At 37.1% G+C, this 26414-nt stretch overlaps 1 protein-coding gene across 1 annotated transcript; it reads left to right on the top strand.

Moving 5' to 3' along the window:
• The first annotated feature begins 409 nt into the window (after window positions 1-409).
• SHCBP1L (SHC binding and spindle associated 1 like) lies at window positions 410-26040 on the top strand. The gene is made up of 10 exons (XM_065936998.1): window positions 410-935; window positions 4523-4672; window positions 6562-6776; window positions 7735-7821; window positions 7893-8111; window positions 14485-14590; window positions 22613-22766; window positions 24151-24401; window positions 25001-25123; window positions 25789-26040. Exons 1-10 carry the CDS (start codon window positions 537-539, stop codon window positions 26038-26040), a joined length of 1956 nt encoding a protein of 651 aa, XP_065793070.1. The 5' UTR covers window positions 410-536.
• Window positions 26041-26414: the final 374 nt, after the last annotated feature.

Raw genomic sequence — 26414 nt, 5'->3', positions numbered from 1 at the left:
GACCCAGCGTCGGATACCTCAGTTGGTAAGGACGCTGTCTGCAATGCAAGAGACCCAGGGTCGATCCCTGGGTGGGGAAGATCCCCAGGCGAAGGAAATGGCGCCTCACTCCGGTAGTCTTGCCTGGAAAATCTCATAGACAGAGGAGCCTGGTGGGCTACAGTCTATGGGGTCCCAAAGAATCGGACAAGACGGAATGACTAAACCGCCACCACCAGACCCAGCCGGCGCCGAGCGGGCGTCCTCTTGTGGTGCTCCTCCCCCGCCCGCCAACAGCTCGCCCAGAACCTTCCACCCCTCCCGCCCCGCCCCCGTCGCGCCCCACCCCCGTCGCGCCCCACAGCATCCCTACCCGCCCCCAACCCCCAGATTCGGACCCGCGGCCAACACCTCCTGCCCCTAACCCACTCCGGGCGGCATCCCCTCGAGCCGCCGCGCTCGTCGCGGGACCTGCAGGTGCGGCTCTCCCACTGACCCGCGCGGCCCGGGCCGGAAAGTGACTAACGGCTGCCGCTGGCCCGCAGGGTGCTGAGGCGATGGCGTCAGGGTCCCGGGTGCCTGAGGACGCGGTCCGGGCCGTCAGCCCCGGCCGGCGAGGCGAGGAGATCGTCTCGGCGCTCACCGGGGACTCGGTGATGGCGGCAGCCCTGAAGAGCGCCGCGTCCCCGGTGCGCTCGGTGGTGGCCTCCCCTCGCCCCCTGAAGGGGAAAGCGGGCCGGGAGGCGGCCCGGCGGCGGCTCCAGCTCCTGCCGGGCTCTCAGACCGAGGGCCGGGAACAGGGGCCAGAAGAGGAGGAAGAGGAGGCCCTGCTGTCAGTGCCCGAGGAAGACGAGGAGGCGCAGCCGCTGCCCCCGGTGTGCGTGTTTCCCATGAGGGGCATGTGGCGGGAGGAGAAGGTGGCGCTGTACTGCGACCAAGTGCTGCAGGGCTACAAGGTGAGGACAAGGAGACGGCGGACCCCGAGGGACGCGGGGCCACCTTCCGTGCGGGTGCGGGCACAGAGAGCTCAGAGAACCTGCATGTCACAACAGTCAATTTACTCCACGCTTACAGGACTTCACTTGGTAGAGGTTCCCAGGCCCTGTTAAAGGAATTCCAATTCGGTTTTTCCTTCAAACAGATCACGTAGCGTTTTCCAGTTTTTTTGAGACCTGAAGGAAGATAGGCCATATCAGTGCCCTGGTCATAACTTTCAAGGATTAGGCATCTTTTAATTTCTTGGCTGCAGTCACCATCTGCAGTGATTTTGGTGGCCCCCCCCCCCCCAAATAAAGTCTGCCACTGTTTCTACTGTTTGCCCATCTATTTACCATGAAGTGATGGGACCAGATGCCATGATCTTAGTTTTCTGAATGTTGAGTTTTAAGCCAACTTTTTCACTCTCCTCTTTCACTTTCATCAAGAGGCTCTTTAGTTCTTCGCTTTCTGCCATAAGGGTGATGTCATCTGCATATCTGAGGTTATTGATATTTCTCCTGGCAATCTTGATTCCAGCTTGTGCGTCATCCAGCCCAGGGTTTCTCATGATGTACTCTGCATATAAGTTAAATAAACAGGGTGACAATATACCGCCTTGACTACTCCTTTTCCTGTTTTACTGTGTCATTAATCAGTCAGGGTTTAATGTCTGAGTTTCATAATAGTTTAGATTATCATCCTGAGGTAGTTGAATTGAAATGCAGAAAACCAAATGAACAAAATATTGATTGAATTTTTTAGTGTACTCATTTGTTTTATAGAATGGATTTTTATTTTAAAATTTTATGTGCTGAGTAAATTCTAAATAGATTATTAAATCTTTAAAGTTCAGAAAAAATTCATGACTAGGTTTTTAAACATGATAATAACTATGTTTTTATATGTATAATTACAGTAAAGCCACTTGGAGTAGCAGGCAAGTTTGGCCTTGGAGTACAAAATGAAGCAGGGCAAAGGCTATCAAAGTTTTGCCAAGAGAACGCACTGGTCATAGCAAACACCCTCTTCCAACAACACAAGAGACAACTCTACACATGGGCATCACCGGGTGGTCAACGCCAAAATCAGATTGATTATATTCTTTGCAGCCAAAGATGGAAAAGCTCTATATAGTCAGCAAAAACAAGACCAGGAGCTGACTGTGGCTCAGATTATGAACCCCTTACTGCAAAATTCAGACTTAAATTCAAGAAAGTAGGGAAAGTAACTAGACCACTTAGGTATGACCTAAGTCAAATCCTTTACGATTATACAGTGGAAGTGAAAACTAGATTCAAAGGGTTAGATCTGATAGAGTGTCTGAAGAACTATGGACGGATATTTGTGACCTTGTACAGGAGGCGGTGACAGAGACCATCCCCAATAAAAAGAAATGCAAAAAGGCAAAATGGTTGTTTGAGAAGGCCTTACAAATAGCTAAGGAAAAAAGAGAAGTGAAAGGCAAAGGAGAAAAGGGAAGATATACCCATTTGAATGCAGAGTTCCAAAGAATAGCAAAGAGAGGTAAGAAAGCCTTCTTATGTGATATCAAAGAAATAGAGGAAAACAATAGAATGGGAAAAACTAGAGATCTCTTCAAGAAAATTAGAGATACTAAGGGAACATTTCATGCAAAGATGGGCACAATGAAGGACAGAAATGGTAGGGACCTAACAGAAGCAGAAAATATTAAGAAGAGGTGGCAAGAATACACTGAAGAACTATATAAAAAAAGATCTCAATGACCCAGATAACCATGATGGTGTGATCATTCACTTAGAGCCAGACATCTTACAATATGAAGTCAAGTGGGCCTTAAGCATTACCACAAACAAAGTTAGTGGAGGTGATGGAATCCCAGTTGTTATTTCAAATCCTAACAGATGATCCTGTTAAAGTGCTGCACTCAATATGCCAGCAAAGTTGGAAAACTCAGCAGTGGCCACAGGACTGGAAAAGGTCAGTTTTCATTCCAATCTCAAAGAAAGGCAATACCAAAGAATGTTCAAAATTGCTGTCATTCTCACACACTAGCAAAGTAATGCTCAAAATTCTCCAAGCCAGGCTTCAATGGTATGTGAACCAAGAACTTCCAGATGTTCAAGTTGGATTTAGAAAAGTCAGAGGAACCAGAGATCAAATTGCCAACATCTGTTGGATCATAGAAGAAGCAAAAGAGTTCCAGAAAAACATCTACTTCTGCTTTATTGACTATGCCAAAGCCTTTGACTGTGTGGCTCACAACAAACTTTGGAAAATTGTTAGAGATGTGAATGCCAGACCACCTGACCTGCCTCCTGAGAAATCTGTATACAGGTCAAGAAGCAGCAGTCAGAACTGGACATGGAAACACAGACTGGTTCCAAATCAGGAAAGGAGTACATCAAGGCTGTATATTGTCACCCTGGTTATGTACTTATATGCAAAGTTCATCATGTGAAATGCTGGGCTGGATGAAGCACAAGTTGGAATCAGGTTGCTGGGAGAAATACCAATAACCTCAGATATGCAGATGACAACACCCTTATGGCAAAAAGCAAAGAGGAACTAAGGAGCCTCTTGATAAAGGTGAAAGAGGAGAGTGAAAAAGCTGACTTAAAACTCAGTGTTCAAAAAACTAAGATCTTGGCATCCAGTCCCATCACTTCATGGCAAATAGATGGGGAAGCAATGCAAACTGTGACAAACTTTGTTTTCTTGGGCTCCAGAATCACTGCAGATGTTGACTACATCCACAAAATTAAAAGACACTTGTTCCTTGAAAGAAAAACTGTGACCGATCTAGACAGCATATTAAAAAGCAGAGACATTATTTTACCGACAAAGGTCTGTCTAGTCAAAGCTATGGTTTTTCCGATAGTCATATATGGATGTGAGAGTTGGACCATAAAGAAAACTGAGTGCTGAAGAATTGATGCTTTTGAACTGTGGTGTTGGAGAAGACTCTTGAGAGTCCCTTGGACTGCGAGGAGATCAAACCAGTCAATCATATAGGAAATCAACCCTGAATATGCATTGGAAGGACTAATGCTGAAGCTGAAACTACAATCCTTTGACCACCTGATGCAAAGAACTGACTCATCTGAAAAGACCCTGATGCTGGGAAAGATTGAACGTGGGAGGAAAAGGAGATGACAGAGGGTGAGATGTTTGGATGACATCACCGACTCAATGGACATGAGTTTGAGCAAGCTCCAGGAGTTGGTGATAGATAGGGAGGCCTGGTGTGCTGCAGTCCCTGGGTTTGCAAAGAGTCAGACACAACTGAGTGGCTGAACTGAAATTGCTCAGTAGATCAATAAAACAAATTACTTAAAAAATAAATAATAAGTAGATGTCTCATCTTTGAATTACTCTATTGAGTGAATAGATATCTTTTAAATGTTTTCTAATTTTTTAATGTTTCTATTTTTCATTAAATATAGATTCAGTTAAAATTATTGTTTCTGAGTTTTTTCATTATTTTAAGGGCATATGGGCTGCATACTTAAATAGAACTCAGTAAAAATACATATAAATCTATAATTTCATATATTTATATGTGTACATATTTTTGTTTTGCTAGGCAGAAGATGCTGATGATGCTATGAGTAAATATCTATCAGAAAAATTAAAGTTGAAAGACAAATGGCTTGGAGTCTGGAAAGCTAATCCTGAGTTATTCTTTGTGAAATATGAAGAATCTTCTATCCCTTTTGTTGGTATATTGGTTGAGGTAAATAATTTTCACCTGATCCTTTTTCTTTGTGTGAAATTATCAGTTCTTTTTAAGACCAAAATGTAACTTTATAAATTTGAGGCTTGGATACTTAAACAAAGGTTGGCAAAAGTTTACATCTTTAAGTTTCTTAACAAGTTAACAGTGTAAAAAGAGGGTAAGTAGGGATATTTGCTCACATTTTCCTGTAAACAGTTATCATTAAATCAAATCTCATAGTATTAGATAATATTTATTAGCCTACTTTCAATTGCTCAAATAATGTAAAAATAACAAAAGTGCACTTCTTAAAAATTAGTAAATTAGGCTTTAATTAATTTGGGTCTTTTTTTCCCATTATTTATCTTTAATCTTCATTTATCTTAATTATGCAGTTTAGTTATATTATGAGAGAATAAACTAGATCAGAAAATTATTGGTAAAATGTGACATTTTTTCATATGAAAAGTGCCTTTTTAGTGTAATACATCTACTTCCAAGCTTTTACCTAAGATTTTGCTTTTATAGGTCTATAGGTTAAATATTGTAGCATATTTGACATCATAAATCTGATTGCCTTAAAGGTCAAGTATCCTGTGTAGAAATTAATATTTACAATCACAAATGGTACTCCTACTTCAGATAGATGTTTCAAATCTGTGGTTTTGGTGACAAGAAAAAAATTGTGTTTGAAACTCATTACATTACACACTATCTGAAAACAATTCAAATCTGTGTTATATAGAAAATAAGTATGAGTTTGAGCAAACTCTGGGAGATGGTGAGGGACAGAGAGGCCTGGCTTTTTGCAGTCCATGGGGTCGCAAAGAGTTGAACATGAGCTGGTGACTGAATAACAAATTATCAACTGTAGTCACTATGTTGTATATTAGATCCTTAAACCTTTTTCATCTTACAGCTGAAAATTTTTACCAACTTCTGTAATTCTATATTTTGTGCTAATACTTAGTGTAATTTATTAATTTTTAAAGTTACTGTGCATTGGTTAAGATTTCCCCTTTCAATGCAGGGTGTGCTGATTTGATCCCTGGTCAGACAGCTAAGACCCCATGACTCCCCACCAATAACCAAAACAAAACAGAAACAATATTGTAACAATGGCAATAAAGACTTTAAAAGAAATAAAGCTTCTGTCAACTCAGTGATTTTGTGTACTTATTTTCAGGCCTGCTAGAGGTTATCACTCTATTGTGATGAAATAAGCAAACACAAGTGTGTTGTTTATGAAGCTAAATTTATTCAACCTAAGGACTTGTTTACCTTTTACTTTTCTTTTTAGGACTTAACTTTTTTATTATGTCCATTCTATTTTTTGGCATTTTATAATCCTTTCTTTTACTAATACTGTAATACAGATAATCAGTTCAGCTGCTCAGTAGTGTTGGACTCTTTGTGGCCACGTGGACTGCAGCAGGCCAGGCTTTTGTGTCCAATATAGACAATAGGATTTTTTAAGACATACTTTCATGGCAAAATTAGTCCAAATTTTAAAAAAATACTACTGTTTTATTAAATCCAAAAATCTGGCGACTCAAACTTAGAAATTATGTAGGAGACAGACAGTTACTCTCATGAACCTTAAAAACTAATAATTGTTTAAGAAGTAGTTTGAGGCTGGGAAGATCCAGAGGAATCGGGTGGAGAGGGAGGTGGGATGGGAGACCGGAAAAAAAAAAAAAAAAAAAAAAAAAAAAAAAAAAAAAAAGAAGTAGTTTGAAAATTTGTTTTGATATTTTATTCTGTATTGATCTATTGTTATTATGTACATTGATTGTTAGAGAAGTCATAAAAATTTAAAAAAATAAATTTTATAAGTAACTCATATTTAAGGAAGAATCTTTGTGATTTACTCTCATTCACAACTACAAACTTTATATTTATCTTAGGTAACTTGTAAACCACGCCAAAGCTCATCGTCTTGTTTCAAGGTTACTGTTTCTATTGCTGAGCCCTTTTCTTCTAACATTGCAAATATTCCAAGAGATTTGGTTGATGAGATTTTGGAAGAATTAGAGCATAGTGTGTCTCTCTTGGAAGTGTACCCTATTGAAGGGCAAGATTCTGATTTACATGATATTGCTTTGGCCTTGGAAGTTGTAAGGTATTAGAGCTTTTTACTTCTGAAAGTTCTCATATTAAAAAAGTTGTTTTAATATGTAAATCTTGTTCATATAGGTACTTTATTTAAATTTTACTCACTGCTGAATTCAATTTTTCTACTTTTAATATATGTATTTGTGCCTAAAATACTCTCTCTTTTGGAGGTATTTTATGTGGGCAATGAATTTGCTGGTTTTTGACCTTGCATTTTACAAAAATTGAATTTAAAAAATTTTTAGAGATAAGTCACACTAAATTCTGGGGTATTCCTTGGCTTTCAGTGACAGGACCCAGGTTCAATTCCTGGTCAGGAAACTAAAATCTGGAAGGCTGCATGGGGTGGCAAAAAAAAACCCAAAAAACAAAACCACTATATTCTGCTCATATTTAAGCATCTTAAATATATTAGATTTCATTTTTCACATTTAAAAGCATTACAAGTACCAGATGTCATCATCCCCATTATGAATGCTTCTTACACATTGATACAATTTGAGAGAAGCTATGTGTAAGCATAATACAGAATATTGGGGGGCATGTCTTTGTTTTCCTAATACTCCCCCAATATAAAATATGATTCTAGGTTAGATATTATTTCTTTGGTAAACAAAATCAGCCACAGTCTATGAAATGTAGAACATGAATTTTACAATCCCACTTCAAGAAACATTATCTGTAGTAACTTGAAATATAATACAGATCATCTAATGTTTGAAGTTTTACTTTTAATATTAGTTCACTGAAAGTTTATTTTGAAATATTGGTGATGGACAGGGAAGCCTGGTGTGCTGTAGTTCATGGGGTCGCTAAGAGTCAGACATGACTGAGTGACTGAACTGACTGATTTTTTTAAACAATTAAGATTCATATAAAGATTTCTGATATCAGGGTATCTTTTTAATTGTAAACATGGTACTGGCTGATTTTGATCACTGTCATCTCAATTTGATTTGTCATAGGTTTTTTTATGACTTTCTTTGGAGAGACTGGGATGATGAAGAAAGTTGTGAGAATTATACTGCTTTGATTGAAGAAAGAATTAATTTGTAAGTATAGTTAAAAACTTACTCATCACATTATCTAAGATAAACATTGTTACTGTACTGATACTTTTCAGGTGGTGTGATATACAAGATGGAACTATACCTGGTCCTATTGCACAACGTTTCAAAAAAACTTTGGAGAAGTATAAAAACAAGCGAGCTGAACTCTTTGAGTATCAGAGCAGTATTAAAGAAGATCCATCTGCGGCAGAAGCTGTAGAATGCTGGAAAAAGTACTATGAGATAGTAATGCTCTGTGGATTACTGAAAATGTGGGAAGATTTACGCCTCCGGTAATAATTTACTCTATTTTTTTTTAAGATTTATTTATTTGTTTATCTATTCATTTTTTTGGCTGTCTTAGGTGTGGGTCCTCATCACTGTGCGCTGGCCATTTCCAGATGCAGCGAGCGAACGCCACTCTTTGATGCGGTGCGAGGGCTTCCCACCATGGTGGTCTCTCTGTTACAGGTTCAGGCTCTGGGTACACGGGCTCAGCAGTTGTGGCGCACAGGCCCAGCCACTTCAGAGCATGTGGGGTCCTCCCAGACCAGGGATCAAACCAACATCCCCTGTGTTGCAAGGCAAATTCTTAGCCACTGGGCTACCAAGGAAGCCCTGCTCTACTTTAAATGGAAACAAAAAGATTGTATGGTCATTCCTTTTTATTATTATTATTAATTTATTTATTTTAATTGGAAGCTAATTACTTTACAATATTGTAGTGGTTTTTGCCATACATTGACATGAATCAGCCATGGGTGTACATGTGTCCCCCATCCTGTGTCCTGACTCAATGGAAAAGACCCTGATGCTAGGAAAGATTAAAGGCAGGAGGAGAAGAGGACGACAGAGGATGAGATGGTTGGATGGCATCACTGACTCAACGGACATGAGTTTGAACAAGGTCTGGGAGTTGGTGATGGACAGGGAAGCCTGGTGTGCTGCAGTCCGTGGGGTCACAAAGAGTCAGACACGACAGAGCGACTGAACTGAACTGAACTGAATTTATGAGATAAGCAAGGCACAACTACCAGTATATTAACTGAATTCACTGAAATCAATGTTTTGGTTTCCTTACCTTTCTACTTTATCTTCTTAATTTTGACCAAAGCATAAGAAAAGAGTAGGGAGACATTGTCCACATATAAAATGCAAAGTAGAGAGTGAGAATTTGTGGCATTTTGGTTTGAGGGTCATCACCAGCTCTTACAGCTCAGGTAGCAAAAAAGTGCCATCTTACCGTTTCAAGGTGACACAAAGGACAGAGTTCAGGGCTGACAGAGTAGCTGCAAATTTAGTTGGGATATTCTGAAAGTGAGAGAACCGCAAGAGGAGTGAGACCCAAAATTTGAGCAACAGAGAATCTTAACAGAAAAATGAAAACTATAGTAAAAAAGAACCAAGAATTTCTGGATTTCGCTCTGACATGGAAAGAGCTTGTGAGTTATCATTCCTATCCTTACAACAAGAAAAAAGCTGAACAGACTTGAAGATTACTTTCTTGGAACCATCAGAGAACTGAGATCACAGGACAAGCTGCCACCCTGAAATCTGGAGAAAGGTGAATTCAGAGAGTCACAGCTAAGGTCCGCTTGTCTCGAACAGAACCAGCTCAAGCCACAAATTATGAGAACATTGAAATGGTAATTTTGATAGATTGCTGGATGCTGAATGATAACTAGTATGAAAGAAACTCACAGGGAGCTGCAGTTATTAGGGAGATCCCATACCTTTGTAGGGTTTTACCTGTAGGAGTCTCACTAGGTTCTCAGTAAAGAGCCAAGAAATATTCTATTATCACTCTGGCAGGGTGAAGGGAAAAGTACCCATTATGAAATATACCCAGAGCATTCTCCATAATAAAGATCTGCTATTCTCCATGAGAAAAGTCTTTATCAGAGCTTTTTGCCACCTAGAGGAAAGGCATTTCTCTGACTCTAGTGCCTTCTAGCCTTCCTGTCTGGGGAAAGAAAGGATTAAGAAACACTTGTGAAGGTCACAGTCCAGGGACATAGACTCAGTAAAAGACTGATAAGTAATCACAAGAGATACACTTCCTCTCTGCTAAATCTTAAAACCATACCAATAAGATTCCAGCATAATAACTGGATTATAGTTAAAAGAGTTGTAAGACACAGACTCTTCTAAAGAGTAGTTTGGGTCTTCTAAAGGAAGCCTGAAGATATATATAGAAGAGACCGAAAATTGGAAATTACAGGAATTTGAAGCCTCTGACACATAAAACTACAGCAAATAAACACAGGCTACCTCCTGGTAGGATTAATAATTAATTTATCTCACTTTCTGTTAGCCATGTGTGGGTTTCAAAAAAAATTATGATATGCTACAAGGCAAGGAAATAAACCAAGTCTGAGGAGGGAAAGCAAGCATCAATAACAGACTCAAGTATGATTTTGGAATTTACCAGACAGGAAATTTAAAATAGCTATGATTGGGACTTACCTGGCAGTTCAGTGGTTAGGACTCTACACTTCCACAGGTTCGATCCCTGGTCAGGGAACTAAGATCCTGCACACCATGCAGTGCAACCAGGAAAAAAAAAGTAGCTATGATTAATATGTTAAGGACTTTAATGGAAAAAAGTATACAGTGTGCAAGAAAAAAATGGATAATGTTCAGACAAAACATGGAAACTGTAAGGATGAATTAAAAAATCATTCTAAAAATCAAAGACACTGTAAATAGAAATGAAGACTACCTTTGAAGGGCTAACAAATAGATGGGACACAACTGTGGAAAGAATCAGAAAGCTTGAAGATATGTCAATCAAATTGTCTCAAACTGAAATGCAAAGAGAAAAGATAATGAAAAAAAACTAAGAACTGTGGAATAGTTTCAAAGAATGTAACATATATGCAATTGGAATACCAGAAGAGAAAAAAGCCAATGCAGCTGAAAAAAAAAATTCAAATTAGTAATGGTGAAAATTTTCCAAAATTAAATGAAGACACCAAGCCACAGATCCAAGAAGCTTCGAGAACACCAAGTAGGACAAATACTCCCAAAATGTGCAGATAGGCATATTAAGTTTAAACTGAAGAAAACCACAGATAAGAAAAAAATCTTGAAAGAAGCCAAGAGGGTAAAGAAGCCCTACCTGTGTGTGTGTGTTTAGTTGTTCAATCATGTCTGACTCTGCAATCACATGAACTGTAGCTTGCCATGCTCCTCTGTCCATTGGGTTTTCCCAGAATACTGGAGTGGGTTTGCATTTCCTACTGTAGGGAATCTTCCCAAACCAGGAATTGTAACTGTGTCTCTTGTGTCTCCTATGTTGGCAGGTGGATTCTTTGCCACTGAGCCACCAGGGAAGCCAACACCTTTTTTTTTTTTTTTTGCAAAGTCTTCCAAAAAATAAAAAGAGAAGGAACTATTTCCTGAACTCATTCTATGAGGCCATTATCACCTTGATACCAAAACTATAGAAAGATATCACAAGAAAACCGCAGAAAATATCCTATATAAATATAGATGCAGGGACTTCCCTGGTGGTCCAGTGGTTAAGACTCTGAGCGTCCAATGCACAGGATGTGGGTTCAACCCCTGGTCAGGGAACTAAGGTTCCACATGCTGCAGGACACAGCCAAAAGACTTAAATAAAAAATAAATGAATAAATAAATATAGATGCAAAATCTTCAACAATACTTTAACAGACTGGGTCTAGCAACATATGAAAAAGATTAGACACTGTGACAAGTGGAATTTATCCCAGGAATACAAGGTTGGTTTAACATATGGAAATAAATCAATATAATACACAGTAAAGCCACATTATCATCTCAAAAGTTACAGAAAAATCATTTGACAAAACTCCTCTTTCATGATAAAAATTCTAAGAAAACTTAGAATAGAATGGATCTTCCTCAACCTGTTTTAAGGCCATCGGTGAAAATCCTATAACATCATATTTACCAATGAAAGAATGAATGTTTCCCTGCCTGAGATCAGGAACAAGACAATGAGGTCTACTCTTATATTCAGTTGTGTTGGAGGTTTTAGCCAGAGCAATAGGAAAGAAAAGGAAGTAAATTTATCCAGATCCAAAAAGGAAAATGAAAATTATCTCTACTTGCAGATGACATAATCTTGTATATAGAAAATCCTAATGAACTGATGCTTTTGAACTGTGGTGTTGGAGAAGACTCTTGAGAGTCCTTTGGACTGCAAGGAGATCCAACCAGTCCATCCTAAAGGAGATCAGTCCTGGGTGTTCATTAGAGGGACTGATGTTGAAGCTGAAACTCCAATACTTTGGCCACCTGATGTGGAGAGCTGACTCATCTGAAAAGACCCTGATGCTGGGAAAGATTGAGGGCAGGAGGAGAAGGGGGTAACAGAGGATGAGATGGTTGAATGGCATCACCGACACAATGGACACGGGTTTGGGTGAACTCCAGGAGTTTGTGACGGACAGGGAGGCCTGGCATGCTGCGATTCATGGGGTCACAAAGAGTTGGACACAACTGAGCGACTGAACAGAACTGAATAATGAAATATTTTTCTGTGATGTAAAGAAATTGATACTGATACACTGATACTGATACACAAAATAACATGATGGATCTCAAAATAGTCTGACTGAAAAACTCCAGACACAAGAGAGTACATAGCATATTCTTCTTTAAAATTCCATTTTAAAATTACAAAAAAGGTAATGGTACTGATGAACCTATTTGCAGGGCAGGAATAGAGATGCCGACATAGAGAACAGACTTGCGTACACAGCTGGGGAAAGCGAGGGAGGGACAAATTGAGAGAGCAGCACTGAAACATTACCCTATATGAAATAGAGAGCTAATGGGAAGTTGCTGTGTAACACGGGGAGCTCAGCCCAGTGCTCTGTGACAAGCTAGAGGAGTGGAATGGGGTGAGGGGTGGGAGGGAGGTTCAGTAGGGAGGGGACACATGTATACTTACGGCTGATTCACATGGCTATATAGCAGAAACCAACACAGCATTGTAAAGCAATTAGCCTCCAATTTAAATTACAAGAAAGGAAAATCTATGACAAAGAGATCAGTGAGTTTCTGAAAGCCGATGTTGAGGACTGACTGCAAAGATGTATGAAGGAGCTTGTACGATGTACTATATCTTGAGTGTTATGATTGAGTTAAATGGGTGTATGCATTTGTGAAATCTCATAGAGTGGTTCACTTAAAATGAGTGTTATGTAAATTATACCTTATTAAAAGTATAATTTTGAAAATCACTGACATATACCTTTAATTTTAAAGCTAGGATTGTATGATAAACTATTTCCTGCATGTAAGATGCTTTACTCTTTGAACAACTAGTAATTAGATATATGGTGAAAAAAATGTATGAGTAGTTCTCTTTCTCAAATCAAAATTTGCTTAAATAGGTATAAAAGTGCTGAATCGGTTTGATGTTGAAATGTTAAATAAAACTTTTCCTTTGGAGAACTTTGCTAATATCTTAGAGTTCAAAATTTAATCATTGGAATGATAAATACTTAGGAACAGTTCTCTGAAATTTTAAGCTTCACAAAAATATTGGTAACTGAGATATTGCTTATGCGTGGAACCTAAAAAGAAGGGTGCAAATGAACCTACTTACAACGCAGAGGTAGAGTCACAAATGTGAAAACAAACTCATGGTTACCAGGGTACAAAGGGGAGGGGAGAGAAATAAATTGGGATTGACATATACACACTACAAAGTGTATATAAAATAGATAACTAACAAGGACCTACTGTTTGTTACAACACAAGAAACTCTACTGTAAACTCTGTAGTGACCTATATGGGAACAGAATCTAAAAAAAGGGTGGATATATGTTTATGCATAACTGATTCCTTTTGCTGTACACCTGAAACTAGCACAGCCTTATACATTAATTATATACCAATAAATTCTTCTAAATATTGATAATTGAAACATAAGCTGAAAAATACTGGTATTAAGGCTGCATCAAGCAATAATCAAAGTGCTGCAGAGAACCCAAAAGATTACTTATAAGGTAAATATGGCTAACAATAATGATAAAAGTTATACTTAATTTTTTTTCTTTCTTTTGATAACACTTAAATTATTAACAGGAAACAGGAACTGTAAAGGAAAGCAGAAAAAAGACAATGGAATTATCTAAAAGTGCTGAATAGCAATCAGTTAAAAACAATGAAGAAAGAAGCTAGAATTGTTTGATGGAGGCCAACAGCCAACTTATCCTGTTTCAAAGGATAAATTCTCCATAGATAACAAAAACAATATTAATTAAACATAGTCTCTCAAATTAGGCAGGTCCCCAAATATTCTTATACCTCAGTAGCACAGACATAACCTATCTCTGCTTTGAGTGTCTACAATTCAATGTATTATGAAAGTATAATCAGCAAATTTTTTACTCTACTGAAAAGGTAAGATGATTGAGGTATTGATTGTAGTGAGTTGCATGCAGATTTTCATTAAAAGGAAAAGATTTCAGAGTTCAATGGTTTAAACACTCAGTTATCTAAAAGATCTCAATTACACCATCACTCTCAAGTTGCTCATTGCTCTCAAGAAGCTCAAAAAATGAATGGAACCTATTTCTCAAAGATGCTTAGTACCAAGTTTTAAGTAGGTGTACCTTGAGTATTTTTCATATTGATTTAATTAAAAATAAATGTTTTCAACTTCAGAGTTCATGGACCTTTCTTTCCAAGAATTCTGAGGCGTAGGAAAGGAAAAAGAAACTTTGGAAAGACTATAACACATATTGTAGCAAAAGTGATGACTACTGACATGGTAAGAAATACATTATATTCTTATTTGTTAATTTAAGTTGTAGCTGCATATAATTAGAAAACAAGCTCTTTGAAGGTTGGATTCTTGTCTGACATTAATGTCTTATTTCCTCCATTGCACCCAGCTCAGTGATTGGCATATAATAGGTACTAAATAAATAAATGTCCACAACTATTTTCAGAGTACTAATCTTGTTGTCAGGTGCTATGCCAGCACCTATGGGAGAGAAATATGAAAAATACTGCATTTGAGGGAGATACACTTTTGAACCAGACCCACAGTCCTGCTTCTTCCATACATCTGACCAGTTTGAATGATGGTGGAGATGTTGTTTAGTGGAAGCTGAGTCATGTCCGACTCTTTTTGTGACTCTGTGCACTGTAGCCTGCCACAGGCTTTTCTGTCCATGGGATTTCCCAGCAAGTATACTGGAGTGGGTTGCCATTTCCTTCAGGGGATCTTCCCAACCCAAGGATCAAATCCACGTCTCCTGCATTGGCAGATGGATTCTTTACCACTGAGCCACCTGGGAAGCCCTATGGTGGAGACACAGTTAAGTAAATTGGCTATTGCAGTTGCAACACAGAATAATATAATAATAAATGCTATGAGATATATATACATATATATATATATACATATATATATATATGTATATACAGGAGGCCCTTAGGAAGGGTACATAAGCAGAGTTAGGAATTCTGGCAATGCTGGCTGAAAAAACAACTCAGATGAAACCTAAAGGATGAGTGTATATTTAACTAGCCCAAGTGGGGAAATGTTCTAAATCATCTCACTTGACCTCTCAGTAGTATTTCACAGCTCTCTCCTTGAATAGTTTTTCATTGTCTTCTGTTACCATACTATGCTGGTTCAATCTCTCTAGTTGTTGTTTTTTTTCTCCTTCTGTCCTCTAAATGGTTGGAACTTATCTTTTTTCTGCACTATAATATGCCTAAGAGATTTATGTGATCTTTTCCCATGACTTCAGTTATATACACTGGTAATCTAAAATGTGTATCCACAGCCCACAGTTTTTGTTCTGAGCCCCAAACCTGTATGTCTCTACCTATTGCCCATCACCCCTTAATTATCTCCTGAGTACTTCAATTCATGATCTTATCCAGTAACTAGTTTATATTCCGGAGTTCTCTGTTTCAGTAAATGGCACCACCATCCACCAGTTGTTAATTACAGTCTTCTGTGAGTTTATTATCCCCTCATCACCTTCATATACCCCTTCCTCCCTCACTAAACCACATCTTGGCGTACACCATGTTGTTTCAGAGAGCTACTGTATGTCCTTTAGGTCTCAATTTAAATGTCGTTTCCACAGAAAAAAACTTGGTCAACCTTCCAGAATACATAGACTACATACTCCTATGCACCCTGCATGTTCCCTTACTGTCACTTTTCCTTATCATAACTGTGTTAAATATTTTCTGTGGCTACCTACTGAATGTCTGTCTCCTTTACTATTAATATACTAGCTCTTAATGGCAAGGGGAGTATGTTTAGCATTCATCTAGTCACCTGGCATGATGATTGGCATAAGGTGTGCGCTGAGCATTTTTCATTAAATAGTAAATGAGTACATGTTTGACAGAGTATGGGGGTATATATGAGGAACTAAAAGAAGTCCAGAAAGGATGGTATTTAATACCTAGTAGGAGAGTGAATAAAAATAAAGCCTGGCCTATTAGACTGGTCTTGTCTGTTATCCTACCAATTTTTATTAAGTAAAATTTAATTTTCCTTTGATTTGCTTACTGGATCAGATTTTCAATAACATTAATTATTCCACCAACTACATTTGTAAACATATTTTAAAACATCATTGTAAAGTAAGGTATAGATTTTATCTCCACCCTTTTAAAATATTTTTATTTTTGCCTATCTTTTTATTTGTTTTTAAGTCTGTTTTTGGCTTTATTTTCCTATAGAACAGTAAAATATTTCTGTAATTTTTATTCAGTGCTTTGCAACCCTGTCTTCATTTGTGTAAGTAAATATCCACAAACTTCAGACAACAGGACAATGAGAGGAAGACTACTCTCATAAGGCAGCATCATCAATTTCTACTTTGCTCAGATCTTTGATTTTAGATTTACCTTTGAGGTGGACAAAATATTTTAATTTGGTGTACCTAGTCACAGCTGTGTATATAAGCCTTTAACAGTTTTCTCAACTTTGAAGATTCTTTAGTCTTTTACCTGCTCTATACTCTCTCTTTCGGAGAAGGCAATGGCATCCCACTCCAATACCCTTGCCTGGAAAATCCCATGGACGGAGGAGCCTGGTAGGCTGCAGTCCACGGGGTCATGGAGAGTCAGACATGACTGAGTGACTTTACTTTCACTTTTCACTTTCATGCATTGAAGAAGGAAATGATAACCCACTCCAGTGTTCTTGCCTGGAGAATCCCAGGAATGGAGGAGCCTGGTGGGCTGCCATCTATGGGGTCGCAGAGTTGGACACGACTGAAGCGACTTAGCAGCATACTCTCTCCTTAAACAGTTTTATCTATGCCCATTATCATTATGCTGGTGATCTTTACAAGTCGTGTAATGAAAAGGCATGGACTTTGTAGTCAGGTAGCCCAGTGTTTAAATAGCCTGTTTTGGGCAAGCTGCCTAACTCTGAACCCCAATTTCTTTATTTTCAGAGTGCTTTAAAGAGAGAGAAAAACTGTGCTGATTAAGAGGATGATCTCTGGAGCCAAACTGCCTGGATGCAGAGTGTGGCTTTGGCACTTACTAGTTATGTGATTTTCAACAAGCTGTTTTCCCATTTGTGCTTTAGTTCCTCGTCTGTAAAATAGGGATAATACTGTGTTCTTTATTTATAGAGACTATATGAATTCATATTTGTGATGTGCTTAGAATAATGGCCAGCACATAATAAGTACTCGATAAATGTTTCCTACTAGTATGATGACTACCACCACCACCACCACCATCACAACTATCACCACCAATACCACCACTGAACTTTATTTTTTTGTTTTTTTGAGGATGAAATTAAATCCTATATATAAAATACCTAGCAGTGCCTGGCATGCAGTGATTTTTCAGTAAATTTTTCCCCTCTTGCATTTTTGCTGATCAACATCACTACAAGTTCTTCTCAGCATCTTTACCTTATGTCTCACTAGCAGACAACAACCCTAAATTTGAATTTACTGTTCTTTTGTACACAGCCTGTCCTTAGTCCTCCTGTATTCTCTATTGAATTAATGTCCTAAATATCCTTCCAGTTGAACTAAATATGTCTTTACTTCCCTAACTCTCAAATTGTGATGATTGTCTTTAGGTTTAGACTCAGTCTGACTTCTGAATCATTCCTGACAGAGATAAGCAATATTTGTTTCAGTGCTTAAACTAAGGTCCAACATTAGTTATTCTCCTATATTTAGGAGAAATATCAATGTCCCCATTGTTCATCATAGAATTCTGTCCTGCTCCTTCTTTGTGTAGAAGGCAGGATAGTGTGGTGGTGAAGAATATAAGTTTTAAAATAATAGAAATCTAGGTTTGATTCATAGTTTTTCTTCATAATAATTGGGTTGGATTTAAAAACTTACATAGTTTCTCTTATTTCCTTATCTATAAAAAGGAGTAATGAAGTCTTTCCTATAGAGTCATTAGGCTTAAGTAAAATAATTTATGTAAATCTTCTAGTAAAGCGCCTACCACAAAAATGTAAACCAATAATATTATTACTATTTTGCCATTCAGATCTCAGTCATGTATCTATCATTGTTTTCCTGTAATGCTTCAGAAAGTGTGGTAATGTGTATGATAAAGTGTGTCTGAAAATATACCAGGTGCAAAGAAGAATAATCAGTTCCCTTCCATCTGCACTACTGAGTCTGCTGTTACCTGACTCCTCAGAGAGACTGTGCTTTTGGTTATTCTTTCTCTTTCTTGTATATTTTTTCCCTTTTTTTGAAATTGAGATGAAGTTCACATTAAAAAATGAGCTATTTTAAAGTGAACAGTTCACTGACATTTAGTAATATTATTTCACTATCTTGTGCAACTGTCATCTCTATCTAGTCCCAAAACATTTTCATCACCCCCAAATATAACCCTATATCCATCCAACTGTTGACCTCATTCTTCCCAGGCCCTGACAACTACCAATCTCTTGTCTCTGTAGATTTACCTATTCTTCATATTTCATATAGATAGAATCATACTATATATGACCTTTTGTGTCTGACTTCTTTCACTTAGCATAATGTTTTTGAGGTTCATCCACACTGGAAGCATGTATCAGTACATCATTTTTTTCATGGCTGAATAATATTCCACTGCATGTATGTATGATTTGCTTATCCATTCATCAGCCCATAGACATTTGAGTTGTTTCCACCTATTGTGAATGGTAACATATACAAATATTAGTCTGACTACCTGTTTTCAATTCTTTTGAGTATGGTAATTCTATGTTTAACCTTTTAAAGAGCCTTTTAAAGAGCCACTAAAATGTTTTCCACAGAGGCTGAGCTATTTCATATTCCCACCAGCAATGTATGAGGGTTCTGATTTCTCCACATTCTTATCAGCACTTACCTGTCTCTTTCGTTATAGTCATCCTAACGGATATGAAGTGGTATCTCATTGTGGTTTTTATTTTCATTTCATCTTTTCATGTGCTTGCTGACAATTTGTATGTCTTATTTGGAGAGAGATATACTCAAGTCCTTTGCCTATTTTTAGTTGGGTTGTTTGTCTTTTTGTTATCAATTATTAATTCTTTATATAGATACTATATTCATTTTAGATATATGTGTGCATATATTTTCTCTCATTCTGTAGTTGTCCTTTGACTTTCTTAATAATGTTCAATGATGCACAGAAGTTTTAAAGTTTGTTCAAGGTTTCAACTGCTATTTTGTCAAATATTCTTTCCAAAGAAGAGGTCCAGATACTTTTCTGTTTCCTCAGGTGGTTTCTTTCAATTTTTTTTTCTTTTTAGTTTTCCTCATGAGTGGACCGTAGTTTCCTGTTTCTTTGTATGTCTTAAAATTTTTGTTGAAAACTGGGTATTTTTAATATTATAATATGGTAACTCTGGGACTTGGATTCTATCCTATCCCCAGGATTTGCTGTATTGATTGTTGAGAACTGCAGTTGTCGATATGTTTAGTGAATTTTTCAAGCTATTTTTGCAAAGGCTCTATTTTGTGTATGGTTGCTAAAGCCCGTATTATGTCACTAACTGAAATACAGTTAGTGACCTGACAGAAATTTCCCTAAAAACCTGCAGTTAAAAATAAAAAATGTTGTTTTTGCAGAATAGGTACTCTTCAAAGCTATATCAGGCTGCCAATTGCTTTCATGTTCTGCTTGCACAGGACCGTTATCAGCCAGAAGCACAAGCTTAAGGTCTTTACGGATCTTTTCTGAGTATGCATCCGTCCTTGAGATTGTGTATTTCATTGTAAGTTCCCAGGATATGAGGTAGCTCTTATTACCCCAAGAATTACCCCCAAGAATCTTCCTCTTCAGCTTCCTCATTTGTAGGCTTTTTCTTGTCCCTTCCTTCATCCTTTGTCCCAGGTAGCTTTGGGTATAGTATGTCTTTAAATGTTTTTTATCAGTTGCTACTTGCAAAGCTCCTCCATCCTCAGTTCAGTTCAGTTCAGTCGCTCAGTTGTGTCCAACTCTTTGCGACCCCATGAACCGCAGCATGCCAGGCCTCCCTGACCATCACCAACTCTCGGAGTCTATCCAAACCCTTGTCCATTGAATCGGTGATGCCATCCAACCATCTCATCCTCTGTCATCCCCTTCTCCTCCTGCCCTCAATCTTTCCCAGCATCAGGGTCTTTTCAAATGAGTCAGCTCTGCACATCAGGTGGCCAAAGTATTGGAGTTTCAGTTTCAATATCAGTCCTTCCAATGATCACCCAGGACTGATCTCCTTTAGGATGGAATGGTTGGATCGCCTTGCAGTCCAAGGGACTCTCAAAAGTTTTCTCCAACACCACAGTTCAAAAGCATCAATTCTTTAGTGCTCAGCTTTCTTTATGGTCCAACTCTCACATCCATACATGACCAGTGGAAAAACCATAGCCTTGAATAGACGGACCTTTGTTGGCAAAGTAATGTCTCTGCTTTTTAATATGCTGTCTAGGTTGGTCATAACTTTCCTTTCAAGGAGTAAGCGTTTTTTAAATTTCATGGCTGCAGTCACCATCCGCAGTGATTTTGGAGCCCCCCAAAATAAAGTCAGTCATTGTTTCCACTGTTTCCCCATCTATTTGCCATGAAGTGAGGGAGGTAAAACAAAGGTCAGTTTCCTTACCAGTGCCTCTTCTGAGACAAAGGGGAATAAGAAAAATATAAATGATGGGAATTCCCTGGTGGTCCAGTGGTTAGGACTCCAAGCTTCCCAGTGCAGAGGACATGGGTTTGATCCCTCATCAAGAAACAAAGATCTTGCAAGCCTCAAGCATGGCACAGCAAAACAAAACAAAACAAAAAACAAAACCCAAACAAACAAAAAACTTAGGGGAAAAAAATGAGATGGATTCTAGAGTTTTTCCAAAGTATCTATTTACAGAGATAATCCTTGTACTGTTTGCCACAGATGTATAAGAGAATAAGATGTAATACAAACACAAATGACTATCTTGGTTTGCTGACTTAGAGAGGATTATTATAAGAGTTTCGTATATATATTTCTAGAAAAATGTTCACTCTTGCTTATCAAGGAAAATTAAAATTAGGCAGCGAAAATTGTTAAAATGGCAAATATTTTTATACATTTAAAAGATACCCCATTCTGATGAGCTTGCAGAAAAGTGAGTTCCCAGATCAAGTTTCAATTGGTTAAACTTTTCTGGAGGGCAGTTTAGCAATATGTATACAAGAGGCTTAAAATGTTTTATACCTTTTGACAGTAATTCTCAATCTAGCAATTTACCCTAAAAAAATAACCAGAGGTGTGCATAGTTAATTTGTGGTAGTATTTTCATGATATTGAAAAATTATAAGCCATCTAAATAAGGATAGAAAATCCTAACATAAATTATGACACATTGGGATTTCCCTGATGGCCCAATGGCTAAATGTCTGCACTTCCAATACAGGGGGCCCAGGTTCAACCCCTAATCAGGGAACTAGATCCCACATGCCGTATCTAAGACTCAGGCAGTCAAATAAGTAAGTATATACACATCTATGTGATGTATTATTACATAACTTTGATACATCAGTATTATGCATGTAAGTATATGCATAGGAAAAAGACAAGAAGGAAAATAGCTTCATAAATATATTCTATTAAGGTAAAAATTTGTTAAAATTTCCATTTTTGTTATGCTTTGTTTCAATTTTCTATTTTTTATAATAAGAAAAAAGATACATGAATGATAATGCCATTTCTATTGGGATAAAAGAATAGACATTTTTTCATGGTATATATTTAGTTTTCAGATTTTATTTTTAAAATTTCTCATTCTTACTGGTTCTAATAATGAAGTTCTTTCACCTTTTCTACTCCCAGCGCAAATTCCTGATGATTTTTCATTTTAGTTTTAGAATCTGTAATAAATTTTTGATGGTTTACCAAAATTTTAGGGTCAGTTTGAGTTAAAGAAAACAAAGTAGTAGTTTCCAATAGGAAAGAAATCTGGGGTCATCAAAACCTAGACCCAGAGTTTAGCTTCACCGCTCACTCACTCTGTGTCCATAGGCAAATCATTTACTCTGAGTTTCAATTTTTTACATTACAAGGGTATAATAATATTTTACCTCAAAGAACTGTTGGGAGGCTTAGGAGGTAACGGTCACAATAACTTCTGGCTGTATTTAGTAGCTATAAAAATTGTTAGGGATTGTAAGGAAAATCTCCTTTCATTGTTCTTTGAGCATTTAATGAACATAAATATACACAATATTTAAACAATGCATTACCTATAAGATAATGTGAAAAAGCACATTGCCAAGGAATTAACTGATTTAAGTGACCTATGTCAGTTGGATCTACTGTTCTATTTCTTCTTTTCAGGTAAAGGACTTATCTCCAGACACACTTCTCCAACAGCATGATGATTTGGATTTGGCTTTGGATAGCTGTTACAGTGGAGATACAGTCGTTATTTTTCCAGGAGAATATCAAGCTGTAAATCTTGCTTTATTGACTGATGACATTGTTATAAAGGGTTAGCAAGGCATCCTTTTTAATCTTTTAATAGCAATGTATTCTGGACAAACTGTATATTATACACATGGTTAATCAGATTACTAGAAATTAGAACAGAGTTTTGCGTTTCACGAAAATTACGTGCCTTTTCCAATTAATATTTTCTCACCTGTCCAGTGTGGGCTTCTAGGTGGCTCGGTGGCAAAAAAATTTCAGCTGCCAGTGCGAAAGATGCAGGAGATGAGGGTTCAGCCCCTGAGTTGGGGAGATCCCCTGGAGGAGGAAAGAATACTGCCTACTCCAGTATTCTTGCCTGGATAATGCCATGGACAGAGGACCCTGGTGGGCTACAGTCCATGGGGTCACAAAGAGTCAGACACGATTGAGCAACTGAGCATGCATGCGCATATGCACCTGTCCAGTAGTATATTATCTGTGCAGATTATCTCATTTGGACATACTGTACCAGAGCAGATCAATGAGACTGCTTCCCCATGATAAATAATCAAAGTCAGAATAAAACAAACAAAAAAACCTGCTCACAATGTCTTCTATCAGCTCTATTTTTTATCTAAACTACTTTTTTCTCTTCTGTTGCCACATTTCATAGTACTTTAGTAGAAAACCCAAATGTAAGGTTATATTAAAATATACTCAGTATTTTCTCTTAAAGCTTAATTCTATGGAAACTTACTAAACCAGAAGTAAAAAAGCAGAGTTTACTAAATTTCTTTTAGATTCTGAACATATTTAGTGACTTTAATTCTGTCCTTTTACATTAAGGTTATTCCCATTGTCTGGCCAAAAGACAAGACAGATGACTTAAACTTTGCTATTATTTCAAAAATTGAGCATAATTTCCACTAGATTTTGATGAGTGTAATGTTCACTTTGCTGAACTATATGGGTAATAAGGATATTTGTTAATTTTAAAAATTTGTTGTCTTCAATATACAACCCCTCCTTTTTGGATAGATGTTAGGTGATTGTGAGGAATACCAGAGCAAAATTATAGATATGATTACAATAATCTTATAACCTAATTCAAGAGTCTCTGCCAGTCTTTTTTATTATGGTTTATTATGGTTTAGAAACCAGGTTATGGTAAGATACTTTTTGTATCTTACACATTTTGTAGATTACTGCTCACTTTGTAATATAGGAAAATGTGTAGTGGAATAAGTGTGTTAAGTACCATAGTTTTACATTTAGGTTGATTATAAACAGATTCTTCCATCATGGCATCAAAATACAGAAATAAGACTACATTATAGTTAAGTGTCTAAATGGTTGACTGAATAATTACAAATGTTACTTGTAATAGCAAGTATTACTGAATGACTAACAGGCTTTAAGCTTTGGAAGTACTCGTTTAATTATGTATTTTTGTCCCTATAAATCAGGAATTGGAAAGAGAGAGGAAATTATTATTACTTCTGAACCTTCTCATGACAGTTTTGTGGTGTCCAAAGCTGATAACGTGAAACTAATGCATCTATCTTTGATACAACAAGGGACAGTTGATGGTATTGTGGTGGTAGAGTCTGGTCACATGACTCTAGAAAACTGTGTATTAAAATGTGAAGGAACAGGAATATGTGTTCTTACAGGGGCTGCTTTGACTATTACAGACAGTGAAATAACTGGTGCCCAGGTATTTTATTTATAAAATTTATGGCTTTATTTGGCTGTATATAACTTTGATTGATCTTAATATGTAAACAGAAGGTACCAATTGTTTTATCTTTGAATGGAATTATAATTAAACTTGGAAACTGATAAAAGTAAATTAAACAAGAACAAATACAAGCATGTCATTTTATACACTTAGTATACTTTGGAAAGTGAACTGCCAAAGTAAGAAATTAGTTTTGGTGATGTGTGCTTTTTAAAAAAATCTAAGAATCAGTGGTTATAAACAGATTATGAGTCAGGTTAACAGATTTTAGCAACATTATGAAGGACTTTAAGTACATATACATTAATTTTTATAACTACTGATGTGATTTGGGTGGGTTTAGAGCAATGTAATGGTTCATACAACTTCAGCCTTCCTATAGGTCTAATTATTCTTTGACACAGTTTGTTTTCAGTGTTTTAAACATTATTTCCACAATACATTGTACTATTGTATTTTCATGTAACTTAATATGTTTAGACTGCTAATTTTAGAGCTACAGTTTTCAAATCTAAAGAAAAATTTGGAGGTGTACATGTGTTTTGTAGATTGTTTTATTTGCTTTTAATTTCCAGGGTGCTGGTGTTGAACTGTATCCTGGGAGCGTAGCCATTCTGGAAAGAAATGAAATTCATCACTGTAATAACCTCAGAACCTGTGACAGTTCAAAAAGCACCTTAGGTGGAGTTAATATGAAGGTATTCTCATGTTTTTTAACGTAAGAATTATAAATATTAGAAAGATACCAAAATATTAGCTTCAGCCTTAAATTTTAGTCTGTTAGGTATGGTACAAACAATTAAAATACTGTTTAGATGATAGTTGACAGGAAACAAATTCAGTCTTATAATTATTTCAACTTAAATTCTTAGTAAATAATTTTGAATATGAGAAAGGGGTAAGTTCTTTTTAGATTTTGTTTTCATTGAGCCAGACTTGTAGTATTAATACATGTGGCTAAGTAAAGCAAATAAAGAGGATAAATATATTAAGAAATATTTAAGTCGTTCAAAAGTTGTAAAATAATTTAAGCTAACCAATTAAAACATAAATAGCAATAATTTGTAAGTGAAATGCTTTCCCATTCTTTTCTACTTATGTAAATTCTACCTTTCTAGGCCCCTCTCTCAACTTGTATAGTTAACGATAAACTTGAAAACTTCATATACTATTTCCTCACATTTTTGTAGTTAATATTACATTAATCCAGTGTGAGGAAAACAGCACTTGTTCAAAACTGAGATTCAGTTTTTTAAGGAAATGTGTGAGCTCAAGAATTAAGTTCTAGAGTTTATGAAATGTTCATTAGTTCATACTTTTATAGAAATTACTGAAAACCTAATTTCCTTGAATAATTTAACAGGTTCTTCCAGCACCCAAATTGAAGATGACTAATAATCATATTTACAACAACAATGGCTATGGAGTAAGCATTCTTCAACCAACTGAACAGTTTTTTATTGTAGCAGAAGAAGCCCTCAACAAAGGGGCTGCTTCAGGAGATAAAAGAGATGATAATATGCTCTCCAAAGTAATGCAAAATCTGAATTTGGAAATGAACAATAATAAAATAGAAGCAAACTTAAAGGGGGATATTAGAATAGTAACAAGTTGAAGCATCTGGACTTAAAGTTTTATATATCAGATATTTGTTTAATAAATCTCATATCCCACAGAAATGGTAGTTTTAATTAAATTCAAATTTTATTTAATTAAAAAAATTAAATATTCAAGGGCTTCCCTAGTGGCTCAGACAGTAAAGCATCTGCCTGCAATGCAGGAGACCCCAGTTTGATCCCTGGGTCGGGAAGATTCCCTAGAGAGCGAAATGGCAACCCACTCCAGTATTCTTGCCTGGAGAATTCCATGGACAGTGGAGCCTGGCGGGCTGCAGTCCATGGGATCACAAAGAGCCGCACACACCTGGGCAACTCACACACACTAGGTGAGCTAACCTGGTTGTATTTAATGCTCTCTCACTAAAGATTC

The sequence above is a fragment of the Muntiacus reevesi genome, chromosome 5 (genome assembly GCF_963930625.1).
Source record: "Muntiacus reevesi chromosome 5, mMunRee1.1, whole genome shotgun sequence".
Taxonomy (NCBI): domain Eukaryota; kingdom Metazoa; phylum Chordata; class Mammalia; order Artiodactyla; family Cervidae; genus Muntiacus; species Muntiacus reevesi.
The sequence above is the reverse complement of the archived record's forward strand: the minus strand, read 5'-3'. Positions and strand labels throughout refer to the sequence as shown.

What these genes read in the sequence shown, in the direction of transcription:
- SHCBP1L (XM_065936998.1), top strand. Translation starts at nt 537, where the DNA reads ATGGCGTCAGGGTCCCGGGTGCCTGAGGACGCGGTCCGGGCCGTCAGC. An exon ending in GTGAAATAACTGGTGCCCAG is followed by an intron (nt 24,402 to 25,000) that starts GTATTTTATTTA and finishes TTTAATTTCCAG; the next exon opens with GGTGCTGGTGTTGAACTGTA. An exon ending in TAGGTGGAGTTAATATGAAG is followed by an intron (nt 25,124 to 25,788) that starts GTATTCTCATGT and finishes ATAATTTAACAG; the next exon opens with GTTCTTCCAGCACCCAAATT.